General features: G+C 36.2%; 1 protein-coding gene across 7 annotated transcripts in view; it reads left to right on the forward strand.

Annotated features, from left to right (window-relative positions):
• The window catches only part of MPP7 (MAGUK p55 scaffold protein 7), a 264,230-nt gene that overhangs the window by 172,645 nt on the left and 70,207 nt on the right, over nucleotides 1-21,378 (forward strand). For all 7 annotated transcript variants that reach the window (XM_087420720.1, XM_087420721.1, XM_087420722.1 and 4 more), the window contains 3 exons: nucleotides 1,134-1,211; nucleotides 3,683-3,763; nucleotides 14,438-14,569. In XM_087420720.1, coding sequence (XP_087276846.1) covers nucleotides 1,134-1,211; nucleotides 3,683-3,763; nucleotides 14,438-14,569 — 291 coding nt within the window. The remainder of the gene's footprint in view (nucleotides 1-1,133; nucleotides 1,212-3,682; nucleotides 3,764-14,437; nucleotides 14,570-21,378) is intronic.

Here is a 21,378-nt window from a genome sequence, read left to right on the forward strand (position 1 = left end):
CTCTCTTAGCAATAGCATCTGGCTAATCAAAATAAAATCTATCTTCCAGACTTTTACAAGAAAGTTTGGTTAGCTTTGAGTATAATTAAAGAGTGCATTACTTGATACCTATTAAAAACAGGAAATTGTGAGGTGCAACTATTTCATATATATTGGGGGAGAATTTCTTCAATTATAAGTAAAAAGAGGCTACAGTAAGTTTTCAAGTATAAAATTTTAAGGGCACCTATATAAAAGAGCTGAAATAGATTAAACTTAATTGCCGACAGTTATGCATTTGTCAAAGCATCTTATGTTTCTTAACTGTGATACTAGATTTCTTAAGGAACTCAGTTTGTCTTATAATGCGTCAAGATGTATTCTTGCCTTTGTCTTTCTTGGGTAATGATGATGGGAAATGAAGTTCCAAATTTTTATTTATTAAGATAATTTTACTTGTTTTACAATGTGGAAAATTATTTTATTTAAGCTAACTAATTATGAGAAATGTCTCTAGTTATGAGAAATCCCTTTGTTTCTTAGAAATTTGAATTGGAGGGAACAGTTGATGGTTTGGGAAAAAAAAGAATAAGTAGAAGGAACAATGTGCTTGGTGAGGTGTTCCTGGCGTGCTGCTCACAGGCCTGCACAGAGCCCGCTTCTTCACTCCTGGGGGCAGTTACATACCGAGCTGTTAGGATGTGACTGCCAGTTTATCGCTTTGCTTTAATCACAATTTATGTTTTTAGCAGGAATATAGACTACAACCAATACTTGAAGTGTTGAAGCCATATGTTTTAGAAATTAAAGATAAAGCTAACATTTGTTTGGGGGGAAAACAAAGGTTTAGTTTTTATGTGGGTTCTATTGATGAAGTTTTTTTTTCCATTTGACTTCATGTTATAAACACTAGACCGTAGTAATAGATGTAATAGATGATAGTAATATACTAATAGTAATAGATGAATTGTGTAGTAATTAGTAGTAGTAATAGATGCATTATGCACACATATTTGTCATTTATAGGTTTATATACACGTAATGTTTGTTTAGAATGTTCTATGGATCAGTTTCTAGTTAAAATGGTAAAAATATTTAAATATCTCAGATTGTTTACTAGAAGGTGAACTTATATTCATTTGCTTTTCTTCCAGATTCATGAAAAACTACACTACTATGAGAAGCAGAATCCCATGCCCATCCTGCACAGCGCGGCAGCCTTGGCCGATGACGTAAGTGTGCCTTTCTGAGCTCACGGGGACACATCTCCCACAGGCCTAGCCACGGCAGAACTCATCCTCACGCAGACAGATGCCTGGGATCCTATAAGTGAAAACCAGAAAAAGCTGCAAATGCTTCCAAAAGCCCTGTCATCACTGAGCTTACGCTGCTGTTATGCTGATTTCCATTCACTTTCCTGTTCTAAAATTGTTGCATGTAGATACCCTTATGTTCTGCCCTGGTAACTACGTAATAGAAATTTTAGGCTGCAACTCTATGCAGAGAGAGAAGCTGTCAGCTATTAGTATTCTGAAAAAGTCAAGAAAGAATGCTTTGGGGAAATAAAGACTAATGAGATAGCTCTATTGCTGACAGTACTAAAAAATGACAGATACTCGTATAGGAATGAGGCATATGCAATACATAAAAAGACAGGATTGTTTTTAAAATGGATTATAAAGCATAGTAGTGATTTATGGATATTAGACCTTTCCAAATTACCTTCATAACCAAAAAATAAATTTTAGAAGCAGTTGGCATTGATGGAGTAGTTAATTTCCTGTAGCTATAATTTTATTTTAAATCTGGGGGAGGGAACTAACTTGCTGTTTCTTACTGTTAACTCTTGGACTCGGATGAATTGAAAGCACACCTGGATAAACTATAAAGGACACTAAGCTAGATGAGAAATATGTTTAGTGTGAAGGCTGGTTTTAGTGACGTCCTGTAGCTTATTTGATGCATTTTAATTTTTTTATTTTGTTATAATAAAACAAACTGTAATTCAGTTTAGTAAAATATCAGGACCATAAGTATAATAAAAATAATGTTTTATTTATAAAACTTATTTATAAAATTTTTATTTATTATAAAAATAACATTATCTATAATAGTAAAAAATTGACCATCTTCAGAGGTTGATTTTCTTTGATATATTTCATGTATGTTTTATATTCTAATTTAGAAAATAAAAGCTTATATCTCCAAGCTGTGTCCCAATTGTTTAGTCCTTAAACATTTTTCCTTCCATTTTTATCTACAGAGATTATAAGTTACAGGATGTTTCAATATACGTGGTTTATGAGGAAGCCTACCTCTGCATTATTATAGAACCAAAACATTTGAAATGAAGATGAATAAAGATGTACATATAGTTCTACTAGTAAGATGCAGTCACCACTTGAGAAAGTTTTAAAAACCAGTTTTAAAATATTTACTGTTGAGGGTTTGGGGAAATATTTGTAATTGAGGCCCAATCGTGTTATGACAATATTGCTTTTTAAAAAATTTAGACTGTTATATCAGTATGATAAAAACGTAGCATTGTGTGAGTCATCAGAGCAATGTATTTAAATGTTAAAAAATATTTTTACATATTAAGTGACTAAAGAGTGCAAAGAACCTCTTGTCTTTTTGTCAGTTAAAAATTTGTAAAAATATTACCTTGAAAAAGTAAAAGCATTTTTTGAAATGTAATCAATGAATATATCAATTTCATCTGATTTTATTTTTCTAAGTGTAATTTATATTATGTCCTTCTTTTAGAGAAAAGTCCTTTTCCAGAGATAAGAACGATTATTTTTAGCTTGGTAGAAACAATAGGTACAAATGGAAATTTTATGCAATGTTTTAAGAAGGGTTTTTAAATGAAAATATATGTATATATTTTGAATTTTATACTGCATATTTCATAATTCTAATCTTTTGTTTTCTATTTCTGAGTCTTGCTTTTCTTCTTATGAAAATTATATGATCCTTCCCCGTAGCCTAAAACCGAATAGAAATTTTGCCAGGAAGATCTCTTAATGAAGAACACGAGGCGGATTCAAAGTTTCAACCCTTTCTTTAGCTAGAACCAACAATTGGGAATTCTTGATCGTTATAGTAGAGTGCAGTCAGCATTTTTGGGACCAGAGTAGTCATCAACCTATTACAAGTCATTTTTTGATTAACCTGGTTTGTATTTAACAGACTTCTTAGACTATATAGGTAAACATAATAAAAGTTTCAGACCATTTGCTCTATTAGAGGCATTCTATTTCTTTTTACCCCAGCTCTAAACAGCAAGCTACTGTGGGTTTTTGGAAACCCTGTGGATTTCACCACCTCATTCAGAAGCTCTTTTCTTTCTTTCTTTTTTGAGCAGTGTCAAAGCTTGATCCAGTCCTTTTTACAAGTGGTCCTTTGTCTGCATGCGAAAGACCGTTCCATAGATGAAGTGCTGGGATTTGCCCTCATTGCAATAAGTCAGAAGGTGATCTGGCTGATAGGATTCCTTGAGTTGTACTCAGCCGAGAGCCTGGCCTGGGATCTGGGCTACTAAGTGCCTGAAAAGAAGAGCAATGATGGATAGTCTGTTTTCTTTCATGCTGACTTCTCCTTAATCACTAGAAAGCAGCAAGATCGATTTTCGGTCGTCACACACAGAGCTACACAATGCTCTTACTAAATGTTCTCTGTGTCAATGTGATCTCCCTTGCAGCTGGCTGAAGAGCTTCAGAACAAGCCGTTAAACAGTGAGATCAGAGAGCTGTTGAAACTACTGTCAAAACCCAATGTGAAGGTGAGGATATGTTACTTCTGTAAGAAATATCTTCAACAAGGGGCATTTTCTGAGACTTCATCGATGAATTTTGGTTTGAGCATCTGTTTTCAAGTAAATGTGTTTTCAAATAGTGTACAGTATTGTAATAGCCTAAATCCCGTTCAGGAAAAAGAGTTGATGATAACGTTGTGACAACTACAAAATGCTTTAATTGGGAAACTTAGAATTTAAGTTGGCAAATATAATGTAGCTTCAAGGTCATTTTACTTTTAAATAAAGTTAAGCGTACAGGATATGGAACCTATTAGTGATTTTGTTTAGCTTCATTTTACTTGGCTAGTTAGTGGTATTCCAATATATTTGACGACTATATCTATTTTTCTATAGGATTATTTTAGCATTTCCTTTCCTCCTCTCCATCTGCTCCTGTCCCACTACCGATTCATGTTTTAATATATCCTACCATTTTACAGAGTAGAACAGTTTTCTGGTGTAAAATACCAATAAAATATTGGTAGACAGATTTCAATTCTCCCTGCCCTTTTCCTCCCAAGTTTATCACTTATTTTTCCTGCAAAGGATAATTAGTCAACAGAAGGCATTCTGAAATTTTCCTGTGAATTCTAGTCATTAATGCACTAAATCCTAGAACCTATACATTTTGGACTTGATACTACTGCAATTGTATGTAAAATATTGTTCCACGAGCCAAAATGACATATAGATTATATAATTATGTCATTAAAATGGTAAATTATCTTATGATGATTTCTGTTAAGCATATATAGACTGTTGAATTAACATTTCTGCCTAGATGCAAAAACTAGTTTCTACCTTCCTTGAAAAATCTCCTTTGGAACTGTGCTATATATGATCTTAAACTGATGTTCAAAAAAGAAAGTATTAAATAAAAGATGAAGTGAAAACAAGCATGCACTATAATTTCTAATCCCTGTAAGTAAATATAAGTACATAAAATATATTGCTGTAAGGGTCAATGGACTATGATTAGTAATATGAGAGTGATTAGCTTGTAGTGGTACAGAGGAGATTGATTAAATTTTGCTTTTAAAAGAATAAGGATCAGATTAGAGCAGAGTAGTTGCTTTAATATATAGAGCAATATATAATGTCTTTTTATTAAACACAAAGTGTGTGGGAAGGTTAAGAGCTCAGAGAAGGAGATTCATAGCCAGAGAATGCTCTGAAAACTTCTTCATTTGGTCTTAAACTGCGCGTGAGGAGTTAATATTAACCAGAGCATGGTGAGATGAGCTATGAGAAGCTGATTAAACTTCTTTTTGAGAGTCTTGCCTCGGTTTGAGTATTAGAAATTAAAGAGGGAATGTTTCTGACAAAAAAAACCCAACAGCAACATGATTTTGGTATTCTATTCAAAGGTGTTTGAAATGGAATAGCTAATAATAAAGAGATTATACTGGATGGAAACTAGTATTTGGCTTGAGAGGAAGGTATGATTTTAGATGGTATTACGCAGCACCACTGGATAAAACTTTATAATTGAATACTTAAACTTTATTATGGCGAAAATAGTCTAGATGAATAATTTTGTTTATTTTTCATATTTATATAGCAGTGTGACTAAAAAACAAGTGAGAAATCAGCATGAAAGATGTATGTTCAGGAAATAATGTGCAGGAAGTGGGTAAGATTCCAGACACGTGATGTTGCAGTTGGCAGTGGCAATTTCTAGTTAGCCAGTCTTGGGGAAAAAATATCTTTCTTTCCTTTTTGATCTAACATTTAACATTGCTTTCCTTGAAATTATTTATATTAACCACCATCACTTTGAATCTCACTTTTTATAGGTAATTACTTTAAGAAATGCAGCCCCAAATAAGTTTTAGACTATTTCAGAATATGAAATATGATCAGCCATTCCTTTTTGTTCTGGGAATAAACTAAAATATTTACTTTTTTTTTTTTAAAGCAGAAGCAAGATACAGTAGAATATGATGTGTATACATGAAATTATTAGTTGAAATGACAGTTAAAATATGAAAAATGTAACTCTGGAGTGTTAATTTGAATATTGTCTTTAATTTTTAATGGATAAAGGAATTAATTATTTACTTTTTAAAGATTGCTTTACCATTTTAAATATTTAATTCATAATGCTGAAAAGCAATCTGAGGTGTACCTCCAAAGTAATATACACACAGACACATACAACCAAATATGTACCCACCGTGGGAAGGTAATACATGTATTCATAGATCTGCCAATTCTTTTTGAAACATTTTAAAACTTTCTTTGGTAATTTGTAAATGTCACTAGAGTCAGATCATTCATCATTCATGCATTCTTATATATTTATTCAATGCCTACTCTGTGCCAGGCTCCATAGATACAACTTGTAGAAAATATTTGAGATTAATGAAGATGACAGGAGAAATATTGGGTGAAAAAGGGAACACAGAGAAATAATGTGGAACAATTAGGAGTGGTGCTAAATCTAAACTTGGGTGGGAGGAAGGGAAGAGGAAGTGGCATACAAGTTGAGACCTCAGGGCTGAGTTTCAGGTAACCAGAAGCGGGCAGAGAGGGGAGGGATGAGTCAGGGGTGGGATGTGAAAAAAAAATAAATGTTTTAGGTAAGGTGAATAGTGTGTGAAGTCCCGTAAAGAAAATAGCTTGTCAAGTTTGAAGATGTAAAATAAGTTCCATATGGCTGATCAGTGGCTCGTAAAAGAGCGAGAGGTAAGAGTTTAGAGCTAGACAGTAGAGCCTTTGAGTAGGGGGCAGGGCATAATCTTGGTTTGCCCAGGATAGTCTGGTTTATGCCAGGAGTTCCAGTGTTATTATTTGAGAGAGAGAGGGAAAGCACTCTCCTGTCTCTCTCTTTTTTTTCTTTTTTTTTTTTTTTGGTGAGGAAGATCAGCCCTGAGCTAACATCTATTGCCAATCCTCCTCCTTTGTTCTCCCCAAAGCCCCAGTAGATAGTTGTATGTCATAGTTGCACATCCTTCTAGTTGGTGTACGTGAGACGCGGCCTCAGCATGGCCGGAGAAGTGGTGTGTCGGTGTGCGCCCGGGATCTGAACCCGGGCCGCCAGTAGCGGAGCGCACGCACTTAACCACTAAGCCACGGGGCCGGCCCTCTACTGTTATTATTAATAGCCTCCCTTTCAATTTTAGTTGTTTCCTTATTTAGATGATAAATTATATGGCCACCCTAATTGTGAGCATATTAAAAAGTTTGAATTTCGTCCTAAGAGCAGTGGAAAGCCATTGAAATTATTTGAATAGGCAAGTGATACAATCACTCAGTATGTAGTATAGTTCCTCGGGGTGGAAGGGTGGTGGTAGGGTGGGAGGAATGGGATACCGAATGGAAGAAGGCGAGTGGGAGTCTGTAGAAATAATTCAGGTGAAACATGATTGTGGCCCTAGTGAAGGATGTGAGGGATTGACGAGAGGAAGTAGGGGATGGATGGAACTAGATATGACTTTAATACGTGGCCTTGGGGCAACTGATAAATCATTTGGGGAAAAATAAGAAAGACCCCTGCTAGAATGAATTCCAAATAGATTAAACATTTACATGTAAAAAATTGAACCATTATCGTGGATAAGAAGCATTTATAACTTCAGAGACAAATGGACAGACACACGAGAAAAGTAAAAAAAAAAAAAAATCATAAATGAGTTGGAAGGAATAATTTATTTGTGTAAATGATTTATATTTGTCTTTAGTAAGTGTAAGAGTTTATTACTTTGACTTTATTTTTACCTTTTACAAAGTGGCTTGATAAAGACTTTTAAAAATAAATAGAAAAATTTTTTTGATAATGCATTGTGTATTTTTGATTCAAACTATAGAGAAGTAGAAGCCTGTGTCCTCATTGCTTTATTAGTGAAGATGAGCATTGTTTCGTATGCTTAATGACTTCTTCTGTGAATTGTGTATTCATACACCTCCAGGGATGACTACTCTGAATTGGCTGCATTACCTTTCATCCCTTTTTGTTTACAGAAATATTGCATATACGTTTTGCCATTATAAATAGCATAATAGAATGCACTGCTTACTGTTTTGTGGACTTATAACATGTTGATATTTTGTGGACTTCTCTTTGGATCAACATAATTATCTACTTAACTTGTCTCTTAGGGGTGGACATTGTTGTTTCTGATTTTCTGCTATTTAAACAACACTGTAATGCCCATCTCTTGTATATTACAGGATTTTATTGGGTCAATAAATTGTTGTGTTAAAATATTTGTACATTTAAAATTTTGATAGTTATTGCCAGCGTGTCCTTAGCAGTAATCTAGACAGGTCCTCTTGATGTACAGTGCCTGCTGCAACAGTGCATGGAAAGATCCTTTTTCCCTGTGCTCTTGCAATGAATAGACAATTAGTTGCATAAGCCCTTTTCAATTAATATTCTTTTTTTGCTTTGCTAGTTGGTCACTAGTAGAATATATGCCAACACTTTTCCTATAAACTTGTTGCCTTCAAGTCTGGAATAGTTAGGAAATGACTAGTCATTCTGTAACAGTGGTCTCACCTGAGAACTGTCAAACATTTAAAAATTACACTCAATCTTTACAAATTGATTGGTCAGCATATGCAAAAAAATAAACAATTCTTATTACTCAATAATGTCTACGAAATCCAGTTTTATTGTCCAAATCTTAAAGTCCGGGAAAAATAACTAAGTATAAAAGAAACAACAGGTCATGAGAAAAGAGAAATGGTAGTGAGTAGCAAAAAGCCTAAATAGATGTAATAGAATGTGAAACCTTCGTGCAGTGATGGAATGGGCAAGAGCACCAATGCTGTGGCGTTAGGGGCACTGACGGAGGGATGTTGATCTCTATAGAGCCTTTGTATCTAGGGGAAGCGGAGGGAGTCATATTAATAAATAAGAACCACTCCTAGGCATCAAATTGCCACAGTCAAGGCAAATCAACCTCTGTGAGTCATCATTCTGTGGCTCATTTTTGATAAAACAGTGAAGTGACATCATCTCCTGAACACGGTATTATAATTTAGGAAGTCAGGGAAAATTTGGTAGATTTTTAAAAGGCAATAAAATGAAAAGGTTTGTTGTAGTTTTTCAGCTTTCCAAAACATTCACTTACCAGAAATTACTCACTGCCTGAGCATGTAGAATGGATAAGACTTCATTAAAGTATGCTAAAAGGAAAAGTTAAGCTTCCTTCTGGAGAAATAAATCAGTGTTACTCATCCTTATGAGTTAGACACTTAATTCTGTGGACCTGACAGGTACTTAGACCATAGAATTGACTCCAGGGGGTCCAAGGCAGGGAGCACTTGTGAGCCTGTGAGCCTGATGAGTTACAAGGCCTAGTGTTCAATTTCCTGCAGATTCTTCAGAGCAACAGGTAAACCCATCAGTTGTGATTGGTAGTTACGGCATATGGAAACACAATTTTCATTTAGGTATTGCCTTTTGAAAGGAAAATCTGTATATTGAAGAATAAAGTCACCGCAGCTAAAACAGGAAAATGGAATACAAAGCTACTTTTAGTTGTCTAAAATAAAAATCTTACTAACCAAACATATTTAAAGCAAAGCTATTAAAAATGATGAACTAGATATCTATAAATCTTAAAAGTATATTTTAGAATCCAGACATGTAAATGAATACAAACCTAAGGAGGTAAAATACATAGCTGGAGTTCTTACCAATCACTTTATTTTAAAAAAACATTCATTGGCAACCTCAGTTATTCTTACTATGTGCAAGATAGTTCCCATAGATACCCAGATGGTGGACATTTCTGATATTCTTCATTCCTCTGTATAGATCAGTATTCCCATCTGCTGTCACTCTTCTGTCGGAAAGACATTTTTGTATTGCAGGTTTGCTGGTGATGAATTCTTTCAGCTTTTGTATGTCTTTAAAAAGTCTTCAATATCCCTTCATTTCTAACAGATAATTTTGCTGGATATAGAATTTTAGGTTGACACTATTTTTCTTTGAGTATTTTAAAGATGTTGCTCTGTTGTCTCATGGCTTACATTGTTCCTGAAAACGTGTTGTCATTTTTATCTTTTTTCTTTTATGTATAATGTGCTCTTTTTCTCTGGATAATTTTGAGATTTTCACTTTCTCACTGGTTTTAAGCAATTTGGTGTTACTTTTATGTTTCTTGTGCTTGGATACATTGAGCTTCTTGAACATTTGGGCTTATTTTTTTTCCATCAAATTTGGAATATTTTCTGCCATATTTCTTCAGGTATTTTTTAGCATCCCTCCTTTTTTTGGAGATGCCAATAATGTATATATATTAGACCACTGAAGTTGTCCCATAGCTCAGTAATGTTCTGTTCATAATTTTTCACTATATATTTTCATTTTGAATAGTTTATATTGCTTTGTTTACAAGTTCACTTTTTCTTCTGTAGTGTCTAATCTGTGTTAATCTAAATTCAGTGTACTTTTTTTTTTCATTTCTTTTTTTTTTTTTTTTTAAAGATTTTATTTATTTATTTTTCCCCCAAAGCCCCAGTACATAGTTGTCTGTCATAGCTGCACATCCTTCTAGTTGCTGTATGTGGGATGCGGCCTCAGCATGGCTGGAGGAGTGGTGCCTCGGTGCGCACCCGGGATCCGAACCCGGGCCGCCGGCAGCGGAGAGCACGCACTTAACCGCCAAGCCACGGGGCCGGCCCTTTTTTTTTCATTTCATATGTTGTACTTTTTTATCTCTAGAAATTTGATATGAATCTTTTTTTATATATTCCAAGTCTCATGTTCAGTCTTTCTCTAGCTTCTGGAACATTTGGAATACAGTTATAGTAATAACTGTTTTAATTTCCCTGTCTGTGATGTATCTGTATAATTTTAGGTTTTGGTTCTATGTACTTCTATCATCTGTGTAATTTCAGGGTTTAGTTCTGTTGTTTTATATTTCTCTTCATTATGAGTTGTATTTTCAGCTTTCTTTGCGTGCCTGGTAATTTTTGATTGACTGTGAGTCATTGTGAATTTTACTTTGTTTGATGTTGGGTATTTTTGTATTTTTAGTTATATTCTTGAGCTTTTTCTCTGTTATACAATTAAGTAACTTGGAAACATTTTGATCCTTCAAAGGCTTGCTTTTAAGCCTTGTTAGGTGAGACCTTAGCAGTGTTTAATCTTGGGAAAATTCTTCCCTACTATTGACACAGTACCCCTCTGTTAGCTCTCCTCAATACCCTGTGAATTCTGAGGTTTTCCCCTCTAACTGTTGGGAACAGGAACTGTTATTGCTGTCCTGTGCAAGCTTTGGAGATTATTTCTCAACGTTGGAACTCCTGACATTTTGGGGGCTTGATAATTATTTATTGGGGGAGGAGACTGTCCTGTGTGCTATCAGATATTTAGGAGCACCCCTGGCCTCTATGCATTAGGTGGCAATAGCATCCCCCAAATTGTGATGAACCAAAAGGGAGTAAAATGGCCCTCAGTTAAAAACCACTGTTCTGATCCTGTCTGGTAGTTTCTTTATATACATGCCTTGGCTGAGTACTTGGCTAAGGACTCCAGGGGAACCTCCTGTGGATCTCCAGAGCTCAGTCTCTGTACAGTTCTCTCCTCTTTCATATTCTTCCCTGAGAACTTAAGCCCCTTGACCTCCCTAGGTTCCTGGCTCTGTTTTCTCAACTCAGGGAGACCCCTGGGTTTTGCCTGGGTTCCTTCTTCCCCTGACACATCCAGCAAACTCTCTAGGTAGTAAGCTGGGCAATTATAGGGCTCACGATTGTTTCCTGTCTCTCAGTGACCACTGTCCTTTGTTTTCTGATGTCCAGTGTCTTTGAAAACCATTGTTGCATTAACTTTTTTTTTTTTAAAGTTTGCTCTAGTGGGTCCCTGATAATGCCCTCTTCCTCATTCTTGAATGCTACTTTTGCTGGATACACTGTTCTTGACTGGCTATTATTTTTTTCTAAGCACTTTCAAGTATTTTAACTATCTGCTGGTTTCTGTTGCTGCTGCTGATCAGTCAGCTGTCAATCAATTTTTTCTTTCCTATCCCATGAGCTCTCTTTTTCTTTCTGATATTTTTAAGATCTGCTCTTTGCATTTGGCGTTCTGCTGTTTCACTATGATGTATTTAAGCATGGGTTTCTTTTTACTTTTCCTGCTCCCTAAATGATATTGTGGGCTTCCTGAATCTTCAGACTCTGTCTCTCATCAATCCTCAAAAATTTGCAGCCATTATCTCTTCCGATATTTTATCACCTTGATGCTGTTCATTCTTTCCCTTGAAACTCTTGTTGGATACAGAAAGCACCAACCGTAAAGGAAACAACATTAATTGGGGTCATTAAAATTAGGATCTTTTGTTGATCAAAAACATTAGTAAGAAACTGAAAGGGCAGGTTACCAAAGGGCAAATATATTTGTAGCATGTGTAACCAACAAAGGCTTGGATCTAGTATGTGATAATTCTTACAAATCAATAAGAAAAAGATGGAATAAAAAATGTGCAAGAATCTTTAACAGGCATCTCACAAAAGAAGGTATACTAATGCCCAGTAAACATAAGCAAAGGTTTTCAATATCATTAGCTGTAAGAAAAATGAAATTTCAACCACAAAAAGATAACACTGCATACTCAGAATGGCCAAATTTAAACTAATAATGTAAAATGTTAGGGATCATGTGATGCAACTAGAACTCACATAAGCTGTTAGTGGGAGTATAATTGGGACAACCACTTTGAAAAACTATTTATCTCTATCTACTAATGTTGGATATGCTTATAACCCATGACTCAGACATTCCACTCTTAAATATACTTAAATTGTATATATATGTATATATATGTGTGTGTGTATATATATATGTATGAAATATTTATGGCAGCATTATTTAGTTCAGCCAAGAATTGAAAACACCTTAAATGTCCCTCAAATGTATAATGAGTAAAGAAGCTGTGAAACAGTCATATGTTGGAATGCTGCATCACAATGAAAAATGAGTGACTGCTGCTACCAGTAACAGCGTGGGTGAATCTCACTAACTTAATATCAGGGAAAAAATAAATATGCACTTATAATTCTGTTATACAGTATTTAAATAGAAGCAAAACTACCACCTTCTGGGGAATAGAGGGCATGAGGACTAGGAATGAGCAGTGGGAGCTTTTGGGGTTCAGTTAATGTATTTCTTGTTTGGGAATGTTAACACAGCATATTCATTTTTGAAAATTCATCCTGCTGTATACTTTTGAATTGTGTGCTTTTCTGTATATATGTTATACTCAATTTAAAAGCTTAATTAAAAAATAGACACCATTTCTTTGCCATCTTAGAGCTTCTGTTTCAGTTATTAGCAAATATTAAACATATGCACATGAAAATGGTTGTAAATTGTGAACATGTATGAAGGCAAAGAAGAAGGTTCTGTGAGATCAAGTAACCGAGGGATCTACTTTTATATTGGATATTTTGGCCAGGCATCTGTGAGAAAGAGTTCTGTAAGTGAGTGAGGAGGATAGTGGATAAGATAAGGTTGGAGAGGAACGCAAGACTAGGACGTGCTCAAGAGTTTGATCTTCATCCCAAGATCAGTGGGTAGCATTAGAAGTGTTATTAACAGGACAGTTATGTGATTTAATCTAATTTTTAGAATAATCACTCTGGCTACACTGTGAATCATGGATATGAAAATGAGCCAGAGGTGAATGTAGTTGGAGCATTTAGAGGCTATTGCAATGCTCCAGGTAAAAAATGATGGCATCAATGATGCAGAACAGGGGTCTGCCAGCTTTTAATGTAAAAAGTAACTATTGCTTCTCAGTTTTACCATTGTAGCATGACAGCAGCCATAGACAATACACAAATGAGGGAGCATAGCTGTGTTCCAACAGGTGGCGTGGTTTGCCAACCTCCGATCTGGACTGGAGAGAAGGTAACATGTTAGCATACATTTTGGAAGTAGATTTAACAGGATATGGAGTGGATTGGAAGTGTAGGTGAGAGCAGAGATTTCAAGGATGATTTCTAGCTTCTGGCTGGAGTAATTTATGGATCATGGTGTTGCTGATTAGGGAAGAAGTTAGTTAAAAGTTAGTTAAAAGTCCACTCACCTAAAATAGTGAGTAGTGACATGTCAAGGTTCCACTGTTATTCTCATCTTTGGTCTGTAATGACAGTATGATAATGTTTTGTGGAGTTTAACCACTATAACAGTCATGACTAGAAATAATTTTATTTTTTTCTTGTATACACATATGAATCACCTATTACACAAAAAGTGAAAAAGTGAGAAAACAGAAGAATGAAAGCTAGTTAGTCATATTGATCAGTTCTTTTTGTGTTTTGTGCTAACAGTAAGAAAGAAAAAATATATAGTTTTTCAGACTCCCCCTGGCTTGTTGACCAGGCCTCATTTTCTGCCTCCTTTCAACAGTAACCCCCCACCCAACTACCACCTTTATGAGGATGAACCAGCGAGTATACAGGTTAGAGGACAGTTTATGCTGATTCTTGTCGTGCGTTAAGGGCGTGGGGGTGGAGGTGGCAGCTGAGTGGAGCTGCCTCCTGCTGTTCTACAGAGTCCCTGTTTGTAAGAGGCTCCTTTTCACGTAGGAGCCTTACTACCATTCTTATGTCAAAATTAAAGCACCAATTTGATTTTCTTTTAGTTTGTAGTGTTAAGGCTTTTATTTTTGATTAATATTTTTTACCAACCTTTGACTTTGATAGGCTTTGCTCTCTGTACATGATACTGTGGCTCAGAAGAATTATGATCCTGTATTGCCTCCTATGCCTGATGATATTGATGATGAGGAAGACTCAGTAAAAATCATCCGTCTGGTCAAAAATAGAGAACCACTGGTGAGTTTTGGTTTACATTTTGTGCTCAGATCTGAGTAGATATCACGATAAAACCAAATCTGATGAGGACATACTATTTATTCCTCTTTTACTTCCTCTGTGTGCTCAAACTTTAAAATAAATGCATTCATGTTTAAAGAATATGATTTAGAAAAATGAAGTCAAATAAAATGACAGGCATTCTCTTGGTTGTAAATAGCAATAATTTTTAAAATGTGATTTGTTGACATTTGTAAAAGAAAACATAACATGCACCAGTCATAGTTGATTTGAGATTAAATGGTGCAACTAAAAATAATTGCTTATGGCTTTTCTAGAAAGCTGATTTATTTTAAAGTAATGAGAAATTATGCAAGTATCTGGTATTTCAACATATAAATATAGGCATTTATTTTAGCACCAGAGTTTACACCATGTTGAATTATGTCAAGGTGTCTGTGGTAGGCAGAATAATGCTCCTCACCCCCAATGAGGTCACGTCCTACTCTTCATAACCTGTGCATATATTACCTTACATGGCAAAAGGGACTTTTCATGATTAGCTAAGGATCTTGAGATGGGGAGATTATTCTGGATTATCCAGTGGGCCCAGTATAATCACAAGAGTTCTTATTAAAGTGAAAGAAGGAGACAGGAGGGTCAGAGGCACACAAGGAGATGTGATGATGGAAGCAGAGGTTGGAGTGATGGGGCTATGAGCCAAGGAATGCCAGAAGCTTCTAGAAAATGGAAAAGGCAAGGACTGGATTCTCTCCTAGATCCTCCACAAGGAATACAGCCCTGCTGACACCTTGATTTCAGCAGCGTAATACCCATTTTGACCTTCCTACCTCGAGAGCTGTGGGACAATAAGTTTGTGTTGTTTTAAGCCACCAGATTTGTGGTCATTTGTTATAGCAGCAATAGGAAATAAATATAAAGTATATCCATATTTTTATGAAACTACATTCAAAAGAAAAATAAATTTCATAATCTGGCAGTTGATTTTAAATGTGTTGTGCCCCACTTATTCTAATTAAGGCATTGTTGTGTTCTTAAAGCAAATAGCAGTTGCTAATACAGTAGTTGCTGGGTATGTTGTTAGATACTTTACATACATCATATTTAAGTCCCATAGTTCGTATCATTATTCTATTTTTACAGACTAGGAAACTGAAATTGAAAGATGTGAAGCAGCTTGTCCAAAGTATCACAGCTAATGAGTCTAGAACAATGATCCAAACTTGGCTCTTTGGCTTCAAATACTAGTTTTTTCTTCTACACCATATTGTGTCTTTATATTTTTCCCTTTTTGGTGATTTTTATCTTCTTGTTTTGTTTAAGGGCAACTTTGGTATATTGATAAATGCATTGGACATTCTCATGCATAAAAACATACAGATAAGTTTGCATGTTACGTAAGGAGGGTTATTGAGCATGAAGCTCAGCCACGGACATCCTAGGGCTCCCTGTATTCCTGATTAATGTTGTTTAATTTAGATTAAAAATTCATGCTTTTCATCTGTGGTTATAGCTCTATACTGGTAACCTGAATAGCTCTTAATTTTTGTTATGGAGGTGATATACTTGGTAAGAATAGACGATAGTCATGGTAGGTGTAGAAAGAGCTATCCCAGGGGCCTGTCACCATAAAGTGACTAATTCTTGGTGGATTCTCTGTATCTGTCAATGAGAAATATGTTTTTGTTTTGATGAATTCGGCCTCTTAGGGAGGTAATTGATAGACTGTCTTGAGGAGGTCAGTAATTCATTAATAATTTCTTTGATCAGTCATGGTTTTCCCAGGAGCAGTAGTTTTTGGTGTGTTGGTTTGGCGAGCTAACATTTAAACAGTCATCAGCAACATTTAGGTCCCATCCCTCCTAATCAAATAAGATCTTCAACATGTTTATCAAAGAAATTAGGCATGTACTGCATCAAGATTTCTCAAAAGTTTTAGCTGGACCTACTGTAAATTAGTTTAAATTTAAAAAGAAATTGAATGAAGTATATAAAATAAAGTGGTGTTATCATAGTTTATTACTATTTGTTACTATATTATTTAGCTAATAAGCATGTAACAACTGAAATAATTAGACCTAACATTGAGGTGGTAATTCTTCATCTATTAGCTCTCTTTTGTTATAGTTTATATAATACAGTATATTTAAAATGAGAATCTGAACTAGGATAATGGCAAGAGCCCCATATATTAGATTTGATAGGACCAGGCAAATCTTTGGATATAAAGGGCAGGAGGAGAGAGGAAGTCAAAAATACCACAGGAGGTTCTTACTTAGGTGGCTAGATGTACATTCATTCAGCAAGAATAGAAGGAAATGCATGGGGTAAAAATGACTAATTTCCTTATGGTTGTACTGAGCCTGTAAGGCTATACAGGTGCTAGGAGGAGGTTTAAAAATTCAGGACAAGGAACTAGGTAAATTTCTTTAAAAATTGATCAGATTGCTAAGTTGTTTAAAAAGGGAATATTTCTCTTAAGCATGAGGATGTTTTCCAGATTTGTAATATTTGTTTATTAAGGGGATATTTTAAGCATATCTCAGAATTGTTCAGTTTCTTATTAATGTATCACGGTATAATTTGGCAACTTAATATTTTCTTCTCGACTTCCCTCTAAATTTGGAGTGTTGAAAAATTTTAATTCCGTTTTATTTTATCCATAATTCCCATTCTGTTTATTTGTCCATTTTTACATGAGTTTTTAAATTTTTTCTCTCTGATTCTCAGTTAATTATTTAAAAGTAAATTAAAAGCTTTTTTTCCCCAAACATATGCAGATAACTTCTTTAAACTTGAGGTTTAGTTTTCTATATTTAATGCAATTTAAAGTAATTTTGAGTACTTTCTTGTAAAAAATTATTTTAGTCAGTAATGCTTTGTCTTCTTCCTAGTGAACCACAATTTGATTGTATGTTTTCTGTTTAGGAAGCTGTATTTTAAAAAATTAAATAAAAACTTCGTACAGAAAACAGAACTTCTAATTGGGATGAAGAAATTCCCAGAATTATTTGTTGGGATTTCTAAAAAAAGTGTTAAGATTTTAAATGTCGTTTTAACATTGGAATGTGAAATTAAATGAGGAGAAGTACTTGTCTTGAACTTTTTGTAATCCAAATGTATAACCTAGTGCATTATCTTTAGTTTGACAGTTATTGTAAGGTTTTGTTGTTAGTGCCATCGAGTGGATTCTGACTCCTAGCGCCCTGTGTACAGGAGAAGGAACCCTGGGAGGTCTCTCTGCACTGTCCTCTCCCCTTCTGGCGCTCTATCAGACAAGGTTCCGCTGCTCTTCACAGGGTTTTCATGGCCAATTTTTTCAGAAGTGGGTGGCCAGGTGCTTCTTCCTAGTCTGTCTAGTCTGGAAGCTCTGCTGACACCTGTCTACCGTGGGTGACCTGCTGGTATTTGAAATACTGGTGGCATAGCTTTCAGCATCCCAGCAACACGCAGCCGCCACAGTGTGACAACTGACAGACAGGTGGTCTGGCTCCCTGACTGGGACACGAGCCTGGGCCGAGGCAGTGAGAGCACCAGATCTTAACCACTAGACCACCAGGGCTGGCTATTGTAGAGGTAAAGAATGATTATTGGGTGAATAAATTAAACGTTTAAAAAATATACTGCCTAGAAAAAGTAGAAAATATTTATTTTCAACGAACTTGTCATTTTACACTTGTCAAATGTCAGTTGTCAGTGTGGGGAAGTTATTGAAGCCACAAAACTGCCAAAGGAAAAAAAAAAAAGCAGAAGAAGGAAAAACCAGGAGAAGATTAAGAGTCAGAGGCCTCCTTAGGAGAATGAGTCCAAGTGGTAAGAATCAGAAATAGACAAGGTGAGGGAAGCCAAGCAGAAATAAAATTCTAGGGAGTCGATGGTCAGGAGATGTTTGGCAAATGATTCAAGAAAAAACGTCGTAAGATTTAGTAACTAAGGGGTTATGAGTGTTAAGAATGTAATTTTGTTAGACCTAGGTATAAAGTGGTGAAATGAATACCAACCTTGCATTAGATGACCTTGGTGGGAGTTATGATGATGTCACTCATTTGCTCTATATCCTTACAGCAGCGAGTCACTTAACATCTCAGCCTCAGGTTCCTTATCAGAAAGTCAGGAGATCTGCCTCTTTCAGAGTGTTTTGAATATCAGTTGAGATGGACTGTATCTGAAGTGCTATATAAGTCCTTATGCATTATGCAAGCATTATATAAATATTCCATAGAATGATAAGGTGCAGCTAGATAACAGCTGTTTAAGGAGAGAGTGGTTTCCTGGGAGAAGAGGCAGTGAACACAGATCATGGAGGTGTTTGGCAATGGAAAGGAAAAGGGTGATAGTAGAAGCGGCGGGATGGATAAAAGAATTGAGAGGAGAGAAAAGCCATGGTCAGGATGCGCGGAGCAGAGCTGTCCCTCCTCCCTTCTGAGTTTGGAGCAATTTATATTTGTTTTATCCAGGAGATTAATTTTTAGACAAGGTTAAGAAAATGAAATTCTGTTAGTGAGTGGATTATGATCCTAAATCTTCAGTGTTTCTTGCATGAGTTGTCCTCTCAGTTCTTTTAGATCTGTGGCTCTCAAACTTTGGTATTCCGAGAATTACCTGAGGTGCTTACTTAAAATGCACACTTCTGGGTTTCAGCCCGAAAGAGTCTACATCAGTAAGTTTTGGGTGGGACCCGGGAATCTACATTTTTAAAAAATGTCTCATGTTCTCAGTGAAAATGTTTGGTAGACCATACTTTGAAAACACTTGTTGCAAAGGCTAAACCTGAAATCAACTGTGCTACCTGCTTAAGAAGGTCTTACAGTAGTGTTGTAGGAGATACAAGTTTTATTCAAGATGTGACAGCTCAGTCTGAGCAGTCCTTTTTTTTTTTTTGTGAGGAAGATCAGCCCTGAGCTAACATCCATGCCAAGCCTCCTCTTTTTGCTGAGGAAGGCCGGCTCTGAGCTAACATCTATTGCCAATCCTCCTCCTTTTTTTTTTTACCCCCCAAAGCCCCAGTAGATAGTTGTACGTCATAGTTGCACATCCTTCTAGTTGCTGTATGTGGGATGCGGCCTCAGCATGGCCGGAGAAGCGGTGCGTCGGTGCGCGCCCGGGATCCGAACCCGGGCCGCCAGTAGCGGAGCGCGCGCACTTAACCGCTAAGCCACGGGGCCGGCCCTTAGCAGTCCTTTTTTATAAACCATTTTATAGAAGTAACAAGAAAAATCTAACCAGAATTTTAACTTTGCAGTCTAACCTGAAGTTCTCTATACCCTTTTTTGTCAAAATCACATAGAATAAATTCAAAATCGTTATATAAGAAAATACGGAAGTATTAAAACATTAGATTCAGTTTTAATTCATTTTGCATTTGCAGACTATGTCATAGGACTGTCGACTTTTGTACAGTATCACATGTAATGTGCTCTATTTTATTGAGTTTTGATCTTGATTTCATGCAAGTATATTGCATTAGGAATACATCAGGGAACTGTGATAATAGGGGCTGGGAAAGCAATAGGGAAATAGAGATCTTCAAGAATAAAGAGATCAAAAAGAGGATTGATTCTCAGGTCCAAAGTTTACCCTCCAAGGGTAGGTAGACTCAGAGATAGCAAGCATATTCTATTTCAGGGTATCTATACTATGTCTATAACAGAATAACCCTTAAGTGTTGGAGTGCTATTCTTTATCTACACATTCTGAAAGTCATTTCATCCAGCCCATACCTTTAGAAAACATCTATGTGCCAGTGACTCTCAGGTCTACTTCTCTTCCGGATCTTCCTTCTGATCTTTAAATTTGTATGTCATCTATCTACTTGATATGTCCATTTAGATGTCTAATAGACATCTCAGTCTTCATATGTCCAAAAGAAAACTAATCGTTGTCCCCAAGTCTGTTCCACCCACTGGGTTCCCCCTCTCAGTTGATGATAATCCTATCTTTCCAGTTGCTCAGCCAAAAACCATAGGGTTAATCTTGGATACCTCTCTCTCTTTCACATCCCATTTCCAATCCACTGGGAAATCCTTTTGGCTCTGACAGTAGCATATCCAGACCGCTTTTTATCTCCTCCTGCCCATCAGATCCAAGCCCCCACCCTCTTTCCCCTAGATTGCTGTAACAGCCTCCTACTTGTTTCCTTGCTTTAGCTCCTGCCTTCCTTCACTCTTTTCTTAACACAGTAAGTGGAGTAATCTTTTAGATTATGTCACTCCCGCTGTTTAGGTTCTCCCTGTTTCTTTCAGAATAAAATCCAGAGTCCCCATGGTGACCTACAAAGCTCTGTATGCTCTGGCTCTGTTACCATCTGACCTCACCTCCTCGTGCTTCTCCCCGTTTACTTTCCTCCAGCCACACTGGCTTCTCTGCTGTCTCTTGATCGCTCCATTCACAGCCCCACCTCAGCACCTTTACACTGGCTGTTTCTTCTATTCTTTCTCTTCAACTAACTCCTTCACCTCCTCCCAGTCTTTCTTTATGCAGATGTCATCTTCTCGATAAGGCCTGTGTCTTCATTGTCTTCCCTCTACCTGCCCTGGCACTCCTAATCTTTCTTACCCTGCCCTACCTCCTCCCATCCCCATAGTGTTTACCACTTTCTAACATACTATGTAATACGTCTAATTACTTCATCTTTTGTTTACTGTCTGTCTCCCCTGTTAGAATGTAAGCTCTGTGAGGGGGCAGAAATGTTTGGTTTTTTTTCTCACCAATGTATTACAAGCCCTTAGAACAGAACTAGGCCCCTAGTGAACATTTTTCAACTTCATTGAATCACAGAGTAAGTCAAAGGGACTAGCATTAAGCACAAC

Source organism: Ceratotherium simum, chromosome 32 (genome assembly GCF_057802395.1).
Source record: "Ceratotherium simum simum isolate JZ-2026a chromosome 32, ASM5780239v1, whole genome shotgun sequence".
Lineage (NCBI taxonomy): Eukaryota > Metazoa > Chordata > Mammalia > Perissodactyla > Rhinocerotidae > Ceratotherium > Ceratotherium simum.